At 39.4% G+C, this 21724-nt stretch overlaps 1 protein-coding gene across 4 annotated transcripts in view; it reads right to left on the reverse strand.

The window, feature by feature from the left end:
• KANSL1L (KAT8 regulatory NSL complex subunit 1 like) overlaps positions 1–21724 on the reverse strand; it is a 62826-nt gene that overhangs the window by 18063 nt on the left and 23039 nt on the right. For all 4 annotated transcript variants that reach the window (XR_007631996.1, XR_007631995.1, XR_007631997.1 and 1 more), the window contains exons 4-7: positions 17877–18074; positions 15170–15291; positions 10751–10952; positions 504–666 (exon numbers count right to left, since the gene is read on the reverse strand). Coding sequence is in view for 1 of the 4 variants with exons in the window: in XM_050339298.1 (XP_050195255.1) it covers positions 504–666; positions 10751–10952; positions 15170–15291; positions 17877–18074 (685 nt within the window). In the remaining 3 variants the exon portion in view is untranslated. The remainder of the gene's footprint in view (positions 1–503; positions 667–10750; positions 10953–15169; positions 15292–17876; positions 18075–21724) is intronic.

Genomic DNA, 21724 nt, shown 5'->3' on the forward strand with positions numbered 1-21724 from the left:
ACATCATCTGCATTACTGTCCAAAAAGACTAAAGAATGAGATGACAGAAACCACAAACTTTGAAGATCACCAAAAAGGCCGATTATCATAAAAACAATTAGAAAACCTAAATAAAGTTTTTTAAAACTAGTCCAGAGAGCCTGAACAGAAAGTTGCTTACGAAAACAAGACAATGAAGGTATGGTAATGTGTTGGTAACAGCATCATCTCTAAAGGACTAACACTGACTCAATTAGACACACCACGAAACAACCAAACCCACCTTTTTCCTGGCCAGTCTTTCTAGGCTGTAAGAGCATTGCTGGTACAGGAAATATAGGTGGTGTGCTTTTCAAAAGTTAGGATGAAGTTAAGGTTTTTGGTCTAAACTCATATATTTTGACAGTGTGAGGTTTTCTGTTAAGAGAGCTAAGTTCTAAAAATCACTCAAAAGACAAGTTAGTCCATAACCTCTACAGCTGCCACAAGCACAACCACCCTGTTGCAGTCATGGCGTTACTTACCAGATGGGAATGATAAGACTGGATGGAAGGAAGCGTCCAGCTCTTGCACATAATCTAGGATTTTAGATTCTGTGCTGTACTCACTGCTGGTCAAAGTGGAGGCTGGCACCACACTTGGCAACTGAGTTTTATATGGAAAGGAGGCATCTCTACATGGCAAAGTCTGTAAGAATACATAGAAACAAAGCTTAACTTCTCCTTTACTCATGTACTTCAAATTAGACCAGAAGAGGAAAAAACCCCAACAAACCAACAACTCAGTCAGTGACACAGTTTAACATGTGAATGGGAGAAGTATTCCTACAAACTTCAGACAGTCTTATTGTGACTTACCTCCACTTATCATGGACCACGGTGCACAATACACAGAATACAAAACCCCCTTCAATTAGGGCCAGGAAATAGCTGTCAAAGCTTTCAGAGAAAATGTAACTGTTTCTAATCGTTGTTTTGATCTATCCTATGACAAATCAATACCCTTTAAAATTTAATTCCAGCAAACAGGCAAGACAGAGAACACAAACAAACCTAGCACCAGACTAAATAAAGGGGTGTCCTTCGTTTATCCCCTCAGTCAGATTTTTACTATCAATATCTCTAGACAGTTCAAGCTCATATATTTTAATGCAAGCAACTATATTAAACATTTTAAGCACAACATGTACTTACACAAAACAAGAGGGCAAAGTTATAATTTAAACATCAGGTAAGCAACATAAACAGAAGAAGACACAGCAAAAAATACGGAGAGGGACACAATGAGGATCAATTAATAGGCAGTAAGGGGAATTACTAGAAAGAGGAGAACTGCAAAGAAAGATTAATTTAGCTGCTTATTTGCAAGGCTTGTTTAAGTATGGAAGATAAAATGATGGGTGGCACAAAACTGGGAGGTAGGAGATAGTAGGACTGAGGCAAAAGGTGAAAATGGGCAGGAATAAGCATGAGAGTACAGGCCATATACTGAGCTCTGAAAGACAGAAGGAAAGAACTGAATTTGATGCTACAAGAAAGCAGCAGAGTCTGTGCTTCAGAATATGCTACAGAAGTCCTGAAGGGAAATAACACTGCTGATGGTACTTTAAGTCTTACTGGATAGTAGTGGTAGTAACCCCAAAGTTACTGACATTTTAAGGGTTTCTACAGGGCTTTGATACTTTGCCAAATGTTGCAGATCCTACAAATAGCAAGGGAAAGAAGTGGGTACTTCTCAGCCTACCACTGTGAAAACAGTCACATTTACCATCTCCTGGAAAAGAGTTCCAGTGCAAAAACTGTGAGAATGAATATAACATTTTCTCATGACTTTTTATAGAAGGAGACACCTAGTAGCTGCATCAAAGGCAAGACCACCAATGAACATGACTTATACTTCTAGTACTGCTGCTTTCCGAATCCGAGAAACCTCTTCAACTGCTTCCTCCTGCCTGAAATATTCCAGGTTGTTTTCTAGCAGTGCCACTCACGTGTTAGTGATGCAGTGATTATATCTACCATATAAAATCCCCCTCCACTTACTGAAATCAGTCCTTCTGTCAGATGGCATCTGTATTCACAAACAACCCACACTATCTCAGAAAATATTCCACTAAAAAGTTCCCCTTTCCATCTCTTCCCTTCTTCTCAATCAACAATTTCCCTACACTGTTACTGGATCTCAGAAACTATAAAAATCAAGCAAGGATGTTGTGATGCTGTGATGGTGGTGGGGTTCTTGTATTTAACTTTTTTTCCCCCTACAGGAGGACATTAACAGACCTAAATCCACTCTGATATCCATACACAGGTAGTGCTTTCAACTTAACCTGGAAAGAATTCTCTTCTAGCCCAGGACTCCTTCAAATCAGTGTTGTGTTATTCTGTGTTATTCTCCTGTGATGAACATATGGGACTCTTCATCTGTTAAACTTTAAACATCCATAAAGTGCTGGCAGAACTGGGACCTGTGTTTGGAAACACTAGAAGGATAAATGCTAAAGCGAGTTTAATGTTTCTCATTATATGGACCATTAAACTCAAGCTTAAAGAGCTTTTAGGTAGTTATCTACCTCGATGCACTAAGGGTTTGCTTTTCAAAGATGCACAAAAGCATATTTCCTCTTGATATTTGGTTTTTAGAAATGAAGTAGCTTCCTGAAGCTCCACTATTTAAGCTGCAACTGCACCACTTCTGCTTGTCCTTTTACAGAAATGAATCCACATAACAGTAAATAAATCTCTCATTCTTTAAAAAGAAATCCCTGAATACTAATTAATAAAATTACCTAGAAAATGTATAGATAAGACTAACACACTGTGACATCCAGTCCTATAGTCCTGACTCACTTGTTTTTGCTTTAGTTCACATTAGCCACAAACACATTTAGATTATAGCTTAAAACTCAGCCTGCTCAAAAACGTGCAGAGATGGTCAAACAACCTCCAGAGTCACAATCTATTTTGAAACTGTATTAAAATCCATCTGCCGATTTTGGTAAATGCAAAGTTCTTTTCTTCAACTTGCCTGTGGTGGGAATTACAAAACCTCATCTGTGAATTTGTGCATTAGTGCCTCGAATGCTCTGGCATCAACACCTAAGTAATGAAATCTTTCATTAAGCTAGTTTGTAATCCAAAAGAAAAGAAGGACTTCTACAGAAGCAAGAGCAATTTTATTTAAATGCCTGTGAGGTTATTAGAAAAAAAAGTAAAAAACCTGGCAGTGTCTGTGTTCCTAGCTACCGGATCTGGTTTAAATTTCTGATGGAGAAGTTTTCCACTGGAAAAAACTGAATTAGTGATGTTTGTCAGGAATGGCAATTTAATCAACTCTTGATGAAAAAATTGTAGAAGGCCTTTGCTCTGGAATTAAAGTGTGTCATTCAAAGAAAGTGCTTCAACCTTACTGAAACAAAACTGAAGATCTGTTTATTGGAAAGCTAAACTCTCCCTTCCAATTCCAAGTACAACACAGTCTGCAACACAGCTGCCTTTTACAGCAGTAAATTATTGATTCTTTAACACAACAACAAAAAAATCCAGCACACTCCAACTGAAAACAAACCCACAAATATATCCATTCATCAACAGCAGTGATAAGGAGTTTCAGGAAAACCATGGCACACAGCTTCTACAAGACAGGCCCTTGTAGCAAACCTGACCACAACATCAGCTCTTCAGAAAGCAAGATTACTAAACTCTTATCAAATTTCCTGCTGCTCTATTATATCTTGTACATCTTCTGGAACATTCTTCTTTACTACAGAAATACAAAATCTCCTGCTTCCTAAGATCAAGCAGATATGAATTATAATATTACATTAAATTCATTCTATTAAGGAAAAAAGCATATCATATTTAAGAGGAAATCAGGAATGTGCAAGCTTTAAATATTCAACTAAAATAGCAGTTCTGGTTTAAACTTCATAAGGAATGGTGTCAATCAACAGAATTTAGTTTTCTAGAATATCATGAATTCTAAACTTGGATTTTTTTTTCCCCTCATTGTGCTGTTTTACTGAGTTACAGAAAATACAGGAAGCAAATAATTTTGATATTCAAAACAATTCTTGTATTTGCTTGTGATAAACTGATGCACTAGACTAAGTACAACTGGCTCATGCCTCTGCTATAGAAGGGTCAGAAAGCTGAACACTACTGGCCACCCGACCTTCTGCAGAGAAAAAAGTGTGAGTCTATGAAGTGTGCCATAATTGAAAAGAAAGATGTTTTTTTGCTCCCTTCTAAAAATTCTGAAGTAAATACTCATTTTATGGTTTCAGCTACTGATCACTAAAACTCCTACCATTTCTGGAGACATGCCTAAGTGTAACAGTACACAGATACAGTTCAATTATGCTTCTGTGTATGAATCCAGTAAGTTAATTAAGTTTGCACAAATACACCCTGCTGAATACCTGTCATGTCTGCTACTGATTATTCTTATTAATCCCAAAAAGGCAAGGAAAATGCATTTATTCTACCTACAAACACACTCTTTCAGCAATATCAAAGAAAAGCTATCCCCCTCAACATCAAAAACCGTTCCTGCAGAGATTTAACTATGGGATCCAAGAGAACCACTGTGTGGGTGGGTCACGACTCTTTAAATATCAAACACGCCAAATTTTAATCCTATTACCTCTTTGCTTCAATGCTTCAGCATCTGCCTTAAAGGTCAGCCCACTGTTCCACAGCCTTCATCTTCTGCGCTCAACAACCTGCTCTGAGCAGAGCTATGACCCTCTGGCAGAACACACAGTTCCATGAAACCTCTTGAATCACAAAACAAACGTGCAGGACTTCAGTGCAGAGTGCTGTTGGGCAACACACAATACATGGACAGTGAAAGCTTAATTTGAAAGCCTCAAAGACCTTCTCTCTTATCAACATGTAGTGGGAGAGAAGGTGGGCAAAACATCTAAGACATCCTTACATGGGAACACGCACAACAGCTGGTGCTGACACGTGCACATCCTACAACAGACTATCCCTTCAGATGAGGTTTCTACAGATGTCAGATGGACAGACCTCTCCCACGCAGGTCAGATACAGGGAAGCAAGCTGCCCTGAGATGTAAACAAATTCACCTACCTCTGGTCCCTCTGAAGCTGTCAATAAGGATAAAGTGGTAGATCCTATGGTAGAAACCAGTTTTTCCAGGCAGAGAACAGAGACTTCCATAAAACACTAATGACAACTTACTCAGCATCCAGTTTGCCTCAAATTCAGACTTTTGGACAGTGTCCTAAAAGGAGTTACAGCTTCCACCGTTCTCAGAGACCACTCACCTCTCCTAAATATACGTGGAGTTTAGTTTCTTTAATTCTGCTACAAGCCAGTGGGAGACTTTCACCTGCTTTGTAGGAAGTGCATGCTGTCCTCTACATCCTGAAACAAAGACCTTTAGTTCAACTAGCCAATAAATTGAAAAAATCAAGGCTAATGCTTAATCTTTGACCAGTTTAACTAAAAGAAGGAAAGACATGTTAATCCACAGGGTTATCTTTTCAAAAATGCCACGTAGAATTTAAGAGTTGATGTGATCAGTAAAGCACTACAGAACAGTCATAATTAGCTAGAGTAGGACTGTGGAAAGAACACAGGTTTTTCATTCTGAAAAAAAAGAATTCACAGGCTGACTGGCCTGCCACAAACCTCACAAAGGATGGATCTAGTTCCATTGGCAGTATTACAAAACTAGAGGTATTGTCCCTTCCTTCCTGCCTACTACACTAAAGTCTTGTCACACATTCAGAATACCTGAATGCATAGAACTTCTTGTTTTCCCACTCAGGTTTTATTGACTTTTAACTTATTTTTTAGCTTCCAGTGTTAAAGTAGCGTCCACTGTTAAAGTAAGACAAAGGTTCTGCATACTGGATAGAATACAAATTATAATAATATGTGTGTATATGTATATATACATATACACTCTCTCCTAAAAACTGAACATTTACAAGACTTGGGGAAAGACCCATATGTCTTTATCAAGTGGCATCTACAGAAAGCCTCACTGGTCCTAAGCATGCACTGGGAATGCTGCTGGGCACAAAAATCATAGAACCAGCATGAGAATTAGATTAAAATAAGAAACTCATGCCCTGTGAATTTAAATACTTTTCTCCTGTCTGTTTTGGAGTCTTCTGGAGAAGCAACGATTTTTTTTTCTTTTCTCCCCCTCCCCCCCCAAATCCCTAAACAAAAGCAGATATTCTGCTCTCAACTCCCATTTGAGATTGCGGAGAAAAAATTGTAGCACTATGCAATTTCAAGGGCTGGCAACATTATATCACCTGTTTTCTTGTGGTATCCAAAAAATAAGTTTTTGCATCTCAATTCCCAACAATTCAGATGCTGGCATCTTTGCGAATTTGAATTCTGTTTTCCTCCATGTTCCTCAGCCCACACAACCAAGTCTTCCTCCAGCAGGTGGAGATACAAATACAATGAGAATTTTCAGATTAAAAAAACCCCACTGTGCTCTACAACCCGGCAAAGAAATGGACAGGCCCAAATTTGACAGTACTCAGATCTCACTGCTCTGTTGTCTCTTAACTTCATTTAGAGCTGTATAAGGTTTTCACAAATTAAACCACTATCTAGCCTCAATGACTTAATAGAACTTTTAGTATCTCACAGATAATTTAGTTCCTTAAAGTTTAGACAAAAATAGCTGGAGACAGAGTTACTATTTTTCTCACTACAGGAAAACTAACTGCAAAAGCACTGGGCATTAGATGTTGGAGAATATGGGTGGGGGGAAGCAGTTATCAGTGCAACAACCACTGGGAGATGATTCAGCTGGTGTTTGTGTCTCACAGTCCTGACACTGATCTGCGACTCACAGACTTTCTCCATTTTAATGTTTAGATACTCTTGGCCTTTTTTCTTAGTGTGTTAAAATGACATTACACACATTTTACAGGAGAAGACATAACCCAGAGGTTTTGACTTGCCCGCTCTAACAACACAAATGAGGGGCAGCTCCAGCATTTTGAATTAAGCACTCTCAAGACTTCCAACCCCTGCTCACAAGCACATCTCTTCCTACGAGATCACACCTGCAGCTTACTCCTTTGTGCTGTCCTGCTTTCAAGTTTTAACATTCATTCAAAAATCATGCTGAAGAAATCACCGACAGATCGTGTCCTCTGGACTGAAGCACAGAGTGCAATCCCAGGGTTTGTTGTGCATGTGGATTATTCTGGGTGGTTTGTGCACTGACTCACAACTAAGAAATGGCCTAAGCTCTTACCAAGCTATTTAGATAAGGAAGAAAGATAGAAAACAGATCATCTGTGGTACTTAAGTAAATCTGAATTAGGGGACAAGTAGATTTGGTCCCAAAGGATGTTTCAAGTTTCTGAGGATATCAGATGGTGACAGATAAACCAAACAACCTGCATCCTGTTTTATTTATTTGCAGTCTATCTTGTCAGTCTGGAAGGTCGTCTAGAGTTTCATAACATTCTATATTTTCTTTTAGATACTACCCTGTGTAAGCAGAGCAGGGGAAGGTGTAGCCCTCTTTAGAAAAGAAATATAGCTAAGTAGAGGACAATATAGGGCATCTCTCAACAGGCACTGGGAGGCTACTAAGTCACTACATACTCATTGCAAATGTATGTGGCATGGCAGTAGATAAGAGAAAAAACGTGGCTGTCTTCCCAGTGACCTGATGAACTGACAGATGGGACAGCAGTTCACAGTTTCATACTCTGCTTTTCCTATCATGGATACTGAGAGGTTGAGGGGAGAGAATGAGCTTCTCAAATGAATCTGAAGACATGTGAGGGACAACTCACTGAAAGCCATTTAGATACACAAAGAGTACAACCAGACATCACAAAAAAAACCCAGACACAAGTTCCTCAAAGCTATCCCAACATTTCTTAATCTCCCACATATGGGAAGTCCGCATTTTGTTGTGATTCTTTGGTCAGAATTCTTCAATCACTGTCTTGCTAAAATTACTCTGCATAGCAGCACGGTCCCTCAGCACTGCCAGGCGCTGCTTGCTGGTTTTGGAACCAGGCACCATGAAGAAGCTGGAGCTGCAACATTCAGAAGATTCAGTTTTCTCCTCTGACTTTGGAAATCTGTTCTCTGTTAACTCCACATCTGCTGCAGGGAGGTGGCAGCAAGCCTTCCACAGCTCCAGCTTGCTTTCAGGTCAATGACCTTAAAGAAATGGGGTTGCCTACAGATTGTGGTATCAGGGGTTATATAAATATGTAAAACTTGAGGAAATATGGGAGAGGCATTTGCTAGAGATGGCAAACTAACATAATGTTAAAAATCCAACTATTTTCCATGCTGCTAAGAAGTAACTCCTTTTTTCCATGAAAGACCAGAGGAAATTCGCTGGATTACTACTGGGAATATAAATGCATTTTCAAAGAAAACCAGGTATCAACCCCAGAAGCCTTTCCCCATTTTTCCCTTAGACATCAGCCTACCCCAGCAGCCAGCCCAGGCCGATAGCCAGTGCTCTTCCATTACAGGCTGAGCAATCTCATCAACAGTTAAGAAACCACGTGTAACAAGTGCAGGACTAAGAAAGTGACAGGCCCTGTTAGAATAAGATTTCTTGAATGAAACAATACACTGCTGATGGCTCTTAATTTAAAGCCCTGATACCCATTTAGATTTGATTTGTCAGAATGTGCTGGAAATGTCCAATCTAATTTTATCATTTATTTCCCCAGCAGAATCTCTGATCCTCTGTTTTTAACCAAAACCATGTAAGAGGCTTTGTTCACTGCTTTACCTTAATTTTGAAAACTTGAAATGAGTTTGGCACATGCATGAAGACTGAAACTGACATTTGATTGCTGCCACCACAATCTATTGGACCACAATCTATCTACAGCCTGTGGTGCAGTTCTCCACACTGCCCCTTGGTTAACTTCCCCATAGAAAGGACATTGAAAAGCAGAGTCTAAATACAGGATTTTGAGCTGAGAGCTGCAATAAGCATAAAGAGCACTCCCTACAGGGGTGTTTTACCACACTGTTTTGGGACATCTCTGCACTTTTGGTACAGAGACACTGCAGCTGGGTCGGTATATGGTAACCCAGCACCAGAGGTGTCAAGAGCATGGAGCAGATACACAGTTGCACTAGCTCCAATATTTGAAACCTGAAAATGCATTTTTTGCTTGCTACAATCAAAGGTAAATTGCATATATATCTTTTTAGTCTGTAAGTCAAGGTAAACTATTGAGGATGCAGAGCAGCTCAGCTCTATGGCTGGTTGGAGGTAAAAATGTAAACTCTGCCTTGAACTCCTGCTGCCAGGCTGCAGAAATTAAGTTTCTGATCACAAGGCTCCACTGCTATTCTCTGAACTGCACTAACACCAGCCCAGTTCTCAAAACACAGGCAGTGCTTGTAGAAATATGAAATACATGAGCCTGAAAGACACAGGCTTCCAGAAAAACTGATAGTTTAGAATAGTTTAGAAGAACTGATAGTTTAGAAACTGCATCTGGAGTGAAAACTCCTCATGTTTAAGTAGAAGGAAGGGAAAGTCCTGGAGTCTCCGGCTAAGGATCCATCTCCACAGCTGCAAGAAGCATTTGTGTTATTGGAGGCATCACTCAGGGCATGAGGCCTCCAGCATCTGTAACAGGACGTGGATTGAATTGAATGGGAAACAATTAAGTCCAAGTCAGCCACAGACTCCTTGGTTAACTCAAGGAAGATGAAAAGCCTAGGGATCTAGGAGGAGGTGGAGTTCTCAACTCTACCTCCAACTCCCCTATCAAACCTCCAGGGCAAGCTGCCAAGTCATTAAGCCCCACTGCCAGGAAGGTGGGAACTCAAACTAATAAGAAACCCGACAGTTTTTCAATAAAATATCTTGCTAAAACTAGGACATCTCTGCAATTTTGCAGAGGATGCTGAATAAGCACAAAACATCCTTGCAGGGGAAATTTCTCCCCAGACCACTGGCACACTTAGTAAATCCTAGACACTTAGCCAAAGAGACATGGAGATGTAACACACTTTTAAAAGGCAAAGGAAAACCAAGAAATTAAAACCACTTGGGATTAGCACTGCTCTAAAGAATGAGTTCATACTGTCTCTGCTCCCAAATTAGATTGTTGCTTTAAGCACCACAGCTAAACTAATTATGTATTCTCACCAGAAATATGCCATTAATATCAGATGCAAACAGATAGCCTTGTCCTGCACAACGAACAGTGTGGCTTTCTCCATTTCAAAATATTAATTCCTCTGTAATGCAGAAAATTTTAAGAGTTTTAAAGCATTTTAGAGTGTCATGAAAAAGGCTATATGACTAATCAGAAACAGCAAAAACAGAAACAAGATTAAGATATTGCAATTCAATTTCCTAGAAAATAATGTGCCACCAGCTGTGTCAACTCTCTTGCAGCTAAAACAAATATTCTGAAAACAAGCAGGCAGCTGATTTACACTGTAGCATGTCTCCTCAGCAGTCAGGCCTCCCAGGAAAGCTCTCGAGCTGTCTCCTAGACTGTACAAGAGCTTTAAAGATGGTCATACAACAAACTCATTTGATAAACAGAACTCTGAGTGATCTTTAATTTTTATGTTCAACTCATTAACTCTGAGCTCCTGCTGACACACCCAGTCACTCCTGCCTCACACACTATATGGTCCCTGGACGCAACGAATAACCAGCACAGCGAGCACTTATTCTTCTGGCATACCAGACAAGACACATGCAGACTCCAGCAGCTGGACTCTGGTTTTCTCTCCTACAGAGAGAGGCCTACCTGCTGATTCCAGTGACAGGCACTGTGCATTCTGTAGAGTTTCCTCTTCTGGAAACTATGAAGCGGCCTTGTACGGGCAGATGTGCTCACATTAGTCACAGAGACAGATCTTAGTCTTGTCCTGTCTCTTTTTCTTTTCTTGATGTGCTGATGATCAAGCAACCAGCTGCTTGAAGAGGATACCTCTCTGTTGTCTGAAGCTCTGCAATTGCATGATTAATGGGGGGAAAAAAATACAAGAAGTTAAATATGTTCCACATGCAGAGGCCAAGACTTCACACACTGATTAGCATTAGCTATCTAATTCTAAGAAATGTTATAAACACGAAAATGTTTTAGCTCAGTGTTTCACGGAACTGTGTATGTGCTTTGTTTGTTGATGAATTGTATGATCAGGAAAGGAAGTTTATTGCCCTTATTCACTTTTCTGTTCATAGAAACAAATGTCAAAATGAAGCCCTCAAGCATATAACGGGGTTTGATTTCTCCAAATTCAAGAACTCTCTTTCAAACACTTTTAACAACACCTCTGAGTTTTAAGTTACAATTAATATTTCCCTTCAAACTGACATTCCACTCAAGACAGCAGTCATGCTAACTTAAAAGAGACCTAGAGTCCTGCCCTAATACTTTGAAGATTTTTTAGTTTTGCTCAAGAACTGAAATCTAAGCAAAGCTTTACAAACCAGTGACCATTCAGCATAGGAGCTGAAACTCACTGTAAAGCACTCGTATCAAAATTAGGAACTCTACACACTCTATGGTGTCAAAGTCAAGTGCAAAAACGTGGCCAAGAGCAATAGAAAACCCTACATGGATATGCTGAACAACCTCAGACCACTCTCACCAATCTACAGCCTGTCTGCTCACCAGAACAGGCAACTGTTCCACAAGGTAAGAATTCAAAACACTCTCCCAGTTGGGTGGAAATGACTGAATGGGAAGACTGCACTTCCCTGTTAGAGGTATTCCTGATTTTATTTTGTTGCTGTGGCAACATCCGCCTGCTTGCTGCAAAAAGCACTCAAGTGTGCATTTATTTGTACAAAACTTAAGAATTTGATCACAACTCTAAAATGCCTGAGCAGTGCAAGTATACAAGATATTTTGGCCTTGGTTCATGACAGGTCATCTATTTGCACAAATTATTATTCTGTCCTGACAAGTCACAGTTTTATTAGTAGAATTGTAACACAACAAAACAAGAAAATGAATTCATTACAAGGCCACTTACATATTTTTTTTTGACAAATGGTATTCTTCTAACAGTACATTTTTATTAAATAGAAGAGCTTATTGTGGAAGTGTGATTAAACACCATCCCGTGCTGTGATGGTGTGGCAACAAGGCTTTATGGGCTTGAATTTGAGCTGTCCTTCTGACACATCAGAACAATCCAATAAGCAACACAGACTCATGAAAAAAATGTGCTAATTAACAGAGGGATGGTACAAAGTATTTAAAAGAACATATCAGTAATTGCCAAGAAAAGGGCAAAATACTGGAGCATGACATTCTTAATGTTAACACTGCATTTTTAAAGATTAAAAAATACAATGTTTACAGTCCATGCAAGAGATTTCTTAAAATACTTTATCTGAATTCTCAAAAACATTTTTTAATTATTCACCTTATCTGACAATGGTCCCAAGCTCAACTTCTAGACTTCAACAGGAGAGACAACTTGGACAGGTAAATTAGAACAAAAAAGTTCCTCAGCTTCTGTGATTCCTGCCTTTGTTCTGGTGGTCTGCCCAGGTCTCTCTGCAGTCTCTGCCAACTGCTCTACAAACACTCCTGTGCCTTGCAGCAATGCACAGGTCCATTTTCAGAGACAGCAGTGATCTCAGCTCCATGGCCTGAAGCTCCAGTCAAGAGCAGCGTGGTTTTCCTGCCACCTGTGTAAACAGGCTTCCCAATCGAGGTTTGAGTTACCCATTTAGTTTAATCTTAGTTTGGGTGGTTTTCAAAGTGTGAGACCACCACCAACTGAGGAAGTCATGACGTTTCTGGGAACACTCCCTTCAAAGCTCGTAGGTTGGCCATTCTGGCTCTTGACGTTACTCCCAGGTGACCTGCACACCCAGACACCAGACAGGCACTGTTTGCACTGAAGTAACGAACTTTTTCCTTCTTCTCCCCTCGTAACAAAGTGGCTATCACTAGCTTAAGGAACTGCTTCCATGAGCATCTACCTTCATGCATCTGGCTAATCTTGGCACCTAGATTCAACTGAGCAAAGAAAAGCTACACAGAAAAATGAAGGCACTGATGTAATTAAACCTTGATGAATAGCAATTCAAGGTTACCCACATTAAGTCAACCGGGAACTGTACATGCACCTCCACTTACACTGGGAACAGTCCAAGTAACCAAACGTACTTAAATACCACAATTACCAACCCCAAAGAACTTCATGCTTAGACCTACTTGAAACATGGACTACTGTGTTTTTCACCTCAACAGCCTACAACTAATTTCAAGAATTTTCTTCAGTAAAAATCACTTGTATCCATTTTTCCCCTGAAAACAAACAAAAACCCCCTCCCCTTTCCATTTGGTTTTGATGTCTACTTTCTGAAGAACTGAATATAGAGTTAGCTCTGAAAAAAGCAAGGGGAAATGCAGCCAAGAATTAAGTGCAGCATTTAACTGTCTCCATTGATTGAACACAAAGCTACTACAATAAAATACCTCAAAAAATCTGAAACACACTCAAAAAACCCCCAAGAAGTAGGAGAGAGTGAATTTCCCTGCAAGATTCTCATGACAACCACCCTGTATCATGCTTAATTACCATCTTTAACGAACAGTATTTATTTGCAGATTTCTAAACACTTCACAAACACTGAAAACTTAAAATTACCTATTTAACTCATCTAGAAAGCTCTTAAGTCTCTAAGATTCCCTTCCAACACCAAACTAGTCAAACTCCAGTTCAGAGCACTGAGACAATCCAAACATTCTCACTGAGTCCTAACATTCTCTGGGCTTTTATAGGTCATGAGCAGAAAACAACCAACCTTAGAGAGAGTGGTCCACGAGCAAACAACTGTGCTACTTATGAAATGGAAAAAAGATTGATTTTGGATAGTGCCTAATAAATCAGAAGAGAATTGGCTCAAAGTTACATCCTTAGAGTCTCTCTTCAAGAAGTCAACTTCATGCACTCCTAGAAACATTTTTAAAAGGAACTCTTCCTCAGCTGTCTCACGAAAACGTCACAGATTCAAGACACAGCCTAAATTACTCTCTTCTTTCACATACCCACCTCCATTAGGAACTCATATTTCAGAGCTATTTTTACTTCAGAACTCTGAGGAATCTTCTGATTTTCCTCCACATTACCTGTAAACTGATACATCAGGAGCATGGATATTACACAACAGGACCCCTTCTTCCTAAAATTTAGGGCAGTCACAAAATTGCTGCAGAGTAGATGACAGCTAAAGACGGTGCCCATCCAAGCTGCTCATTATAATCCCTTTACAGGAGGCTACAGCCTCTGCAGCAAAGCTGCTGAAACAGCCAGTGTGGCCAGCTCTCCTTGGAGCCGGGAGTCAGGGAATTGCATTCTGCTGCACACTCTGCCATAAACACCCCAGCTCTAGCTGGGAACAGTTTCTTCATCCACCTGATCTTAATTAAGACCTGTGAATATCTCCATCCTCAAAAATCACACTACCAGTATCTCAGGAAAAACATCCAATGTACCTAAGTCTTTTGTAAGATAGAACTGTAGTCAATCACCTTAAAGCTGTTTTGAGACTAATACTTATTAGAGCCTGTACTGTACTTAAAATCTTGAATAAAGGATGGAATTACTTTGAGTAAAAGATGGACTAGTACTGAGCAATATTCTTCTACAATATTAATTTCAAGCTACAGTCATCCTGGAAGGTATGCCCATTCAGAACAAAAGACCTTGAATGGAAAATTCCTGAAAATGTAGGTGGCAAAGATAAATTTGGCCTTTTATTGAAGACTGATGTGCTTAAAATTAATGGTACTTGCCACCCTGACACTGACCTATGCTGGGACACAGGTGACATTGCTTATGTATTCTCCTAATCTAGTTTGTCACTTTTCCAGAAATAAAGTTGCACTTGCTACAACAGAAGGCATTAAGTCTCAAACAATCACAAGTAGTGTGCTGCTGTACTCTTTCATTACTTCACAGATACTTTCATCTTCCCACTACTTAAATGTACTTACAGTGGCTGCACACTTTCATGATGTCTCTAAGAACAACACAAAAACCTAGTATTTTCAAACTTATAAACAAGACTTGACTTCTCTTGAAGCTTATAGAAAGCAGCTCTCTTTTCCTGATTTAATACTGTAATAATCATTTAGTTCATCTACATAACTTTACCAAAGGTTATTCTCAAAAAAAAAAGCTACTACACTGTCACCTACCTGAAGGAGATGCCATTGACCAGCTGTCTGTGCCTATAGATCTTGGAGGAAAGAGATGAAGAAGCTGGAGACAGATTGAGAGGAGCAATTAGGCTGCTGATGATTTCACTCAGTTGTGCACTCTGGAAAAAAAAAATTAAACAAAATAAAACATAGCCAGACTTTTACCCAGACTCAACAGCTCAAATGTCCTGGGGTTTTGTTGATTTCCTACACAGGAGTCCAGTCACATACATCATGGAATAACTACATTTAGTTTGTTCCTGTGAATAATCAACTGGTTTTTCTTTCACAATTACTGTGTTCAACTACACCAGAAAAACCAGTAAAACACCAACAAAACACCAACATAACCCTCAACAACCTGCCAAAGACTCTGTTTATACATTTGAATAAGTATCACACAAAACACATTAGCGATCTTACTATTGAAACCAAAGGTTTTTAAAGGGGAAAAAGAAACCAGAACACTGCACAGCTGATGTTACAACAGCTGCAGCCAGAGCTGGTAACTGGCCATTTGACAACCATTTCACCAGGGGGGAAACAAGGTCAGCTGTCTATTCGTTGTACATTTTGTTCACTCAAAATATTTTTCTTCTTAAAAGAATCCTCTTCATTGCTCACTGTACTTTGACAAAGGTGTTTTTACAAAAGGAAGTGTAACTACAATGTAACTATTGTAACCACAGATCGAATGAATGAAATATTCTGGTATCCTCAAAAACAGCAACAAGAAGACCCCAGACAAATGCAGACAATTTGTTAAGATTAAGAGCTACTCACTGCAATAAATGTAGCTTTCTTAGAGGAAACTAAACAGAAATTAAATGTATCTGAAATTGCATACTTTTTAAAAAAAACTTTTACATTACTTTGTTGGATTTTCATTCAGCACTAAGAATGTTTAAAACATGAATTGCTAAAGGTTACCCAGTAAGCTTTCCTCACATTTTCATTTTACATTTATGCAGAAAGGGGAAGAAATTTTTTTTTTCCATTTCATTTCAACTCACATATTTTCTGTTCATGTTCAAATAATGCAATTGGGTAAAAAGTTCACATCAAAATAAAATATTCAGGAATGGATACTGAAGCACAGAAACAGTAAGCTAATAACAAAAGGTCTGGACAAAGCAAACAAGATGCCAGTAAAATATTTAGCAGATTGATTTAAAAATCTTAACAGAATTCAATCTGTAAGGAGCAAAGTCTCTACGACATATAAAAGCACAAAAACAATGGCAGACTTCCAAAACACGAGGGAAAACATACATGTTTTTAAAACTTGCATAGCTCTGAAAAGGACTTGAAAACAGTACTAATAAAAATTGCCAGCTTCAGTCACTTCCGTTCTATATGAGATTTTTTTTGTTCACAAGTAAAATTATTTTTAACAAAGAAACAGCTTAACAACAGACTGAAGAATCCTGCAAGAATATCTGTGGATGTACTTCAGCCTACAGCATTGCTGCACCTAAAACTGAACAAGAAGAAACTCAGACCTTCAGACTTAAGGTTGATATACAGAACTGGTAGTCAAAAAGGAAATCAAACCCCAAAGCTTTTTGTGGTGTAAAGGGAAAAAAAAATCTAATGTGATCTGTGACAAGTGTTAAATGAAAAACACCTTTAATTCCAAGTAATTTTCAGATCATCAAAGTTCTTGGACCAAGTCTGTGGCTACCTGGGGACTACAAAACACATCACTATGACTTTAAACACATTTCAGTGAGGCATTTGACAATTAATTCCCCAAGCAACCACTAAAAAGGGGCAATTCACCACTTCCTAAAAATGCTCTTTGGTTTACCTTATGCAATTGCCAGCATTGAGCATACAAATCTCCTGTTTCAATGCTTCCTCACTCCTGCATGTGGTAGATAAGATCTATCAAACAGGGGAAGCATTTTAAGAACAAGAAAGAATGACTATCAAATAGGAAAAACTGGCACAGAGATTCAGGAACAGGCACTAGTACCTAAAGCTACTTTTACCCCACTGAAATGGGGTGGATGACAAGGAATTTATGTGGAGCAGCAGAGCAACATATTAATACCCCACAGTGGTTTTGTCATGTTTGCTTTACACAAACTGCATACATTCATTCTGAAAACAAATTTCCTGTACCTCCTTCAGCAATGTGACCCTGCATGTTCCTTATGTACTTTCAAGCAAAAGAAAACCCTGCTGGAGTCTACATCATATGCCCTGGAATTAACCTTGGAAACTTCCAAACACCACAAAGCAGAACTCCCCACACAACTACGCATCCCCTATGCCTGTTAAGTACCTGGAATTCCTCAGCTCCGAACCTGATTCCCATGATGCCTGAGAAGGCAGATCCACAAACACATTCTGTTGGGGCTCTTTTTGTTTCAAGTGCAATGTACCTCCACTGTCAGCTGTGGAAGTACTTCCTGAAACAACCTGTGGCAACTCTACATTGACCCCAACCGCAAAGCAGAGGCAGGTTTGTGGATGGCCACTTGAATGGGAACAAAGTGGTAACACAGACACATCAGAAATAAAAGGCTAATTTGTAAACCTGGTGTACAATGCAGTTATTTAAGCCCTTCAATTCATCAGCACCCACTCTCAGGACTGCAAAATATCTTCCCTTTTGGCAGTCATCACCATGGAACCTGCCCTATTTCTGCAGTCAATCATTTGGCTCCCCTGACCGTTGAATTTTGTTTTACTTTACCTGTTTTTCTATGTTTCGTAAAAGCAGAGTAGGACTGCTGGGTGACATTTCAAAGTCATGCTCCGGCAAAGAATCCTGTCTCTCAATGGCAGCTTGCGAATTCCCTGTGGCGTTTAATAAAGCTTCTTGGTCTGTCAATTGTATTTGCTTCTTCAGAATGTCTTTTGGAAATGGGAATTCTTCTAAGATCACCATCCCCTAGACAACAGCAATTGAACACAGTTGGTTGACAACAGATTAACCTTCCTAAATCATTTTTAAAGGGCAGTCAAACCTGGTACATCCCTCTTAAATCCTCCCAATGACTTTGGAGCACTTAAACAAGATTTTAAAAACATTTAACAGCTAAAATACAGAAATAGTAGGCATTTTCCTTAATGCAAAGCTGTATCACTTTTGCTACTCATTATAGCAGCAATCACTCCAGTGTTATACCACTGTTTAAACATCTGTGCCAAAATTCAAATCAGAAAGTCATACTTATCAGAGTATTACATGATCCTTTGCCTGCTGATTTAAGGTGGCTTCTCTGTAAGAAACAACCACCCTTTGATCTGAAGTTGGGTTTAGTCTTCACAGTCAATAAATTTTGCAGAGGCATTTTAAAGTGCTCTATTTCTCTTATTCCTATCCATGTTCTAAGTAAAACATCAGCACACTTACTTTTATGTAGTAGAGATTATACAATTCAAAACAAAAGCCTTTTACAATTTAATAACTTTCTTTAAGGTGAGCATTTTTAGAGTTTCATAATTAGAGGTAACTATCCTAAGTATTCTACCAATCCCACTGCTTTTCAAGACCATCTGTACAAATGTGGTATCAGACATGGTGTAACATCTAGAATGCCACCTAACCAGATAAATATAACTTTACTTGGTAGGGAAATATCAGAGTTTCATAAATGGAACTAGGAAAATAATAGCCCTACTGTGTTTTCCACATGACAGATTAGAAAAATAGAAGTGTCAAGTAATAATAATAATGGCCAGTCTTCGCGAGCGAAGATCCGGGGAAGGTCTTTACACCTTCCAGCCTGCGCATTGGATTTTTTAGGTGAGACACAGTGTGCGCGGAACTGAGCCCACCCTTTAATCCTAAGGTTCATCTGCCGGGGCCAAGCGAGCTTGGACGGTGGCAGCGAGGTCCTTAGGACGTAGGTGGGTTGCCTTTAAGGGCTAACGAGCCCCACCTGCCCGGGAGTGGCCCTGACCGGGAATCGAACCCGGGTCTCCACGGTGATAGCGCGGCGTCTTTACCACTAGACCAGCAGGGGCTCCAGAAGTGTCAAGTATAATCCTAGGTAATGTTTCAGTTGGTTTGTTTTAAAAACCTAAAATGTTAGACAACATACAAGCAAAAATAACTTTGTAACAGTAAAAACCACTCCTCAAATAGTCCCTTAATGTGCCATTATCTTGAGCAAATAAATTTATTACTCAGGAAAGGCTATCAAACCTATCTTTTTCTCAAGGGAAAGAAACTACTTGCTTTTAAGTACTGTTACTCAAATATCAAGCAGATATTAAAGGAATGGGAACATTCAATTACATTGCCTCAGATATGTCTTTCTAATAAGAATATTCCACTAAAACCAAGGAACAAGGAAGACTGTCATTGTGTAAACAAAAGGATGCCCTATTATTATTTCTTTAAGCAAGACAGACTTCACGTAGATTGTGGCTGTAGAAAACTAAAGATCCTGTAGTTCTACCCAGACTTTGACTCCTGCCTCAGCAGCCACTTGCCTTAAAACATGAAAGCAAATCTCAAAGAAACTTCAAGGGGAAGACCAGGGGAAAACATGAAATTGTCCTGTTCTCACTGTGTCTCCAACTTATTCCCTTGTTTGAGTTATAAATTCAAAGCTTCGAACGAAGATATTCTCTAAAAACAAACAAAGGTGCTTGAAAACTTGCTTTAACACCCAAAAGGGACACAGAGATTCTGAATGTCCATCAAGTCAGTGCTAGATTTTCCACACAGGTGCTTTTCCATGCAGATGGACAGAAACCCAGACAGTATTATACTATGGGTAGTATGTTCAAGGAAATTCAAGTAGAGATCTAATTTTTGTTTGCCACAACAGGACAAGCTACCTTAATAGCTTTAGACTCCATTAGAATTTAGAATCTTTAGGTCCTTTTAGTAAAAGAATGATAGGTCATGACCACAGAGAGATTAAAATGTCTAAAACCCAAATTCTGAGACCAGGGGAACAGGAAGACACACAATGAGAAGTGGTGAAAAGAGGGACGCACACACACAGGCTCTTCCACTGGAATTTTGATTTTTGGAAGTTGCAGAAACCTGTTTACCAAGCAAGGAAAGAGGAAAGCCAAAAAGAAAGGGGAAAAATGACAGACTATATGAAAAGGTAGAGATGGAATAGGCACCGAAGAGTAAAGAATTAGAAGACTAATATGGACTATGTGGGAATCATAAGTCAAGTGGATTACAAGCAGTAGGCTTTGGCAACAACTGCCCTTCTCCCAAATGGAACTGTTTCGCAGATATAAGGACTCAAAGATCCAGGGCTGCTACTCCTGTGTGCGTAGAGATGTAGAAAACACGATGCAGTAGGCCAGGAAACAGCCCACAATGTACTCATCTCCCTTCCTATTGCATTGTGGTGTTCAAGGAGTGGCATTTTGCTTGAAATCATTGTTCACTGGCTATGAATCACATTTTTTTCCACTCAAAACACATGAAAAAACACTCTGAAACCATTAAACACAGCATACAAATTCTAATGATACTCTGTAATTCCTTTGCAGCCACTAAATGAAAACAAAGAGCTCTTCTATCAGCCCACTTGTCCTTCCCTAGCTGCTGCATTGGTGTATTGTAAACACGTACACAAAAAAGTCCCATCTGAAGAAAACAGGTGCCTTCTTTCATTATGGGATACAATGCCAAACACTGAATATCACAGCTGGTAAAAGGGGCATGAAGTCTGCAAAAAGGAACGTTCCTAAAAATCTCCACCAAGATGACTAGGCTCCAAGCCAACATACCACCTAATGCGAAGAAAATGCTTGACTAAAAGAATGTTCTTCCTCTTATTCCTTGTTCCTTTGGTATTTATTTCTCCATCTTCTGTACCTCATCAGACCTCTGACATCCTAAAGGCTGACAGCTTTTGGGTGTAGGAGTGTGCATGTTTCTGGTATGTAGGGCTACACTAAAACATGGGCATTCTCACCCTTTACCAAAATACAAAATCTCCTTTCAGTTCTGTTGGCACAAATCCTCAAAGAAAGACTTTTCAATTCTTTGGTAAAGAAAAACCTGACTGGGGAGAAGTTGGATATGAAAAGAAAGGCTTTGAGGACAAAAGGAGAAGAGGGAATAATTTTTCTTTATGTGTTCAGAGGGAAATGCCCTCTGGGTGATGTACCTCGTTTTAAACTCCTTTTAAGTCTCATGTTCAGCCACATAAAGGCTGAAGTATCTTCTGATTCCTCTCAATCTGTGCCTATCTGACCCCAACACAGACCAAACAACCTACATGAGACTCATCAATGGAGAGTTAAAGCACTCTCTTCTAAACCCCCTCACTGTCACATCACCAGAATTATCACAGGTTTGGCTTCTTGTACATAAGAATGACCTGAGGAACCCATTAAATTGATAGTTAGATTACTAATGTTTTAGGAATGTCACTTTGCCACTGTCTAGCCAGTTCGACTTACAAAAACTAGTACATGAGTTACACACATTGGAATTTTAGTAATAATTAATCCTTGACCTGTTCAAAATGCTGTACGAACATTAACTAGCTAATCCTCAGAATAAACATGCACTGCAAGCAACAAGAAACCCACCCTGAAAGCCCACAACACAAA

This window comes from Myiozetetes cayanensis, unplaced genomic scaffold (assembly GCF_022539395.1).
Source record: "Myiozetetes cayanensis isolate MyiCay16 unplaced genomic scaffold, myiCay2020 scf9, whole genome shotgun sequence".
NCBI lineage: Eukaryota > Metazoa > Chordata > Aves > Passeriformes > Tyrannidae > Myiozetetes > Myiozetetes cayanensis.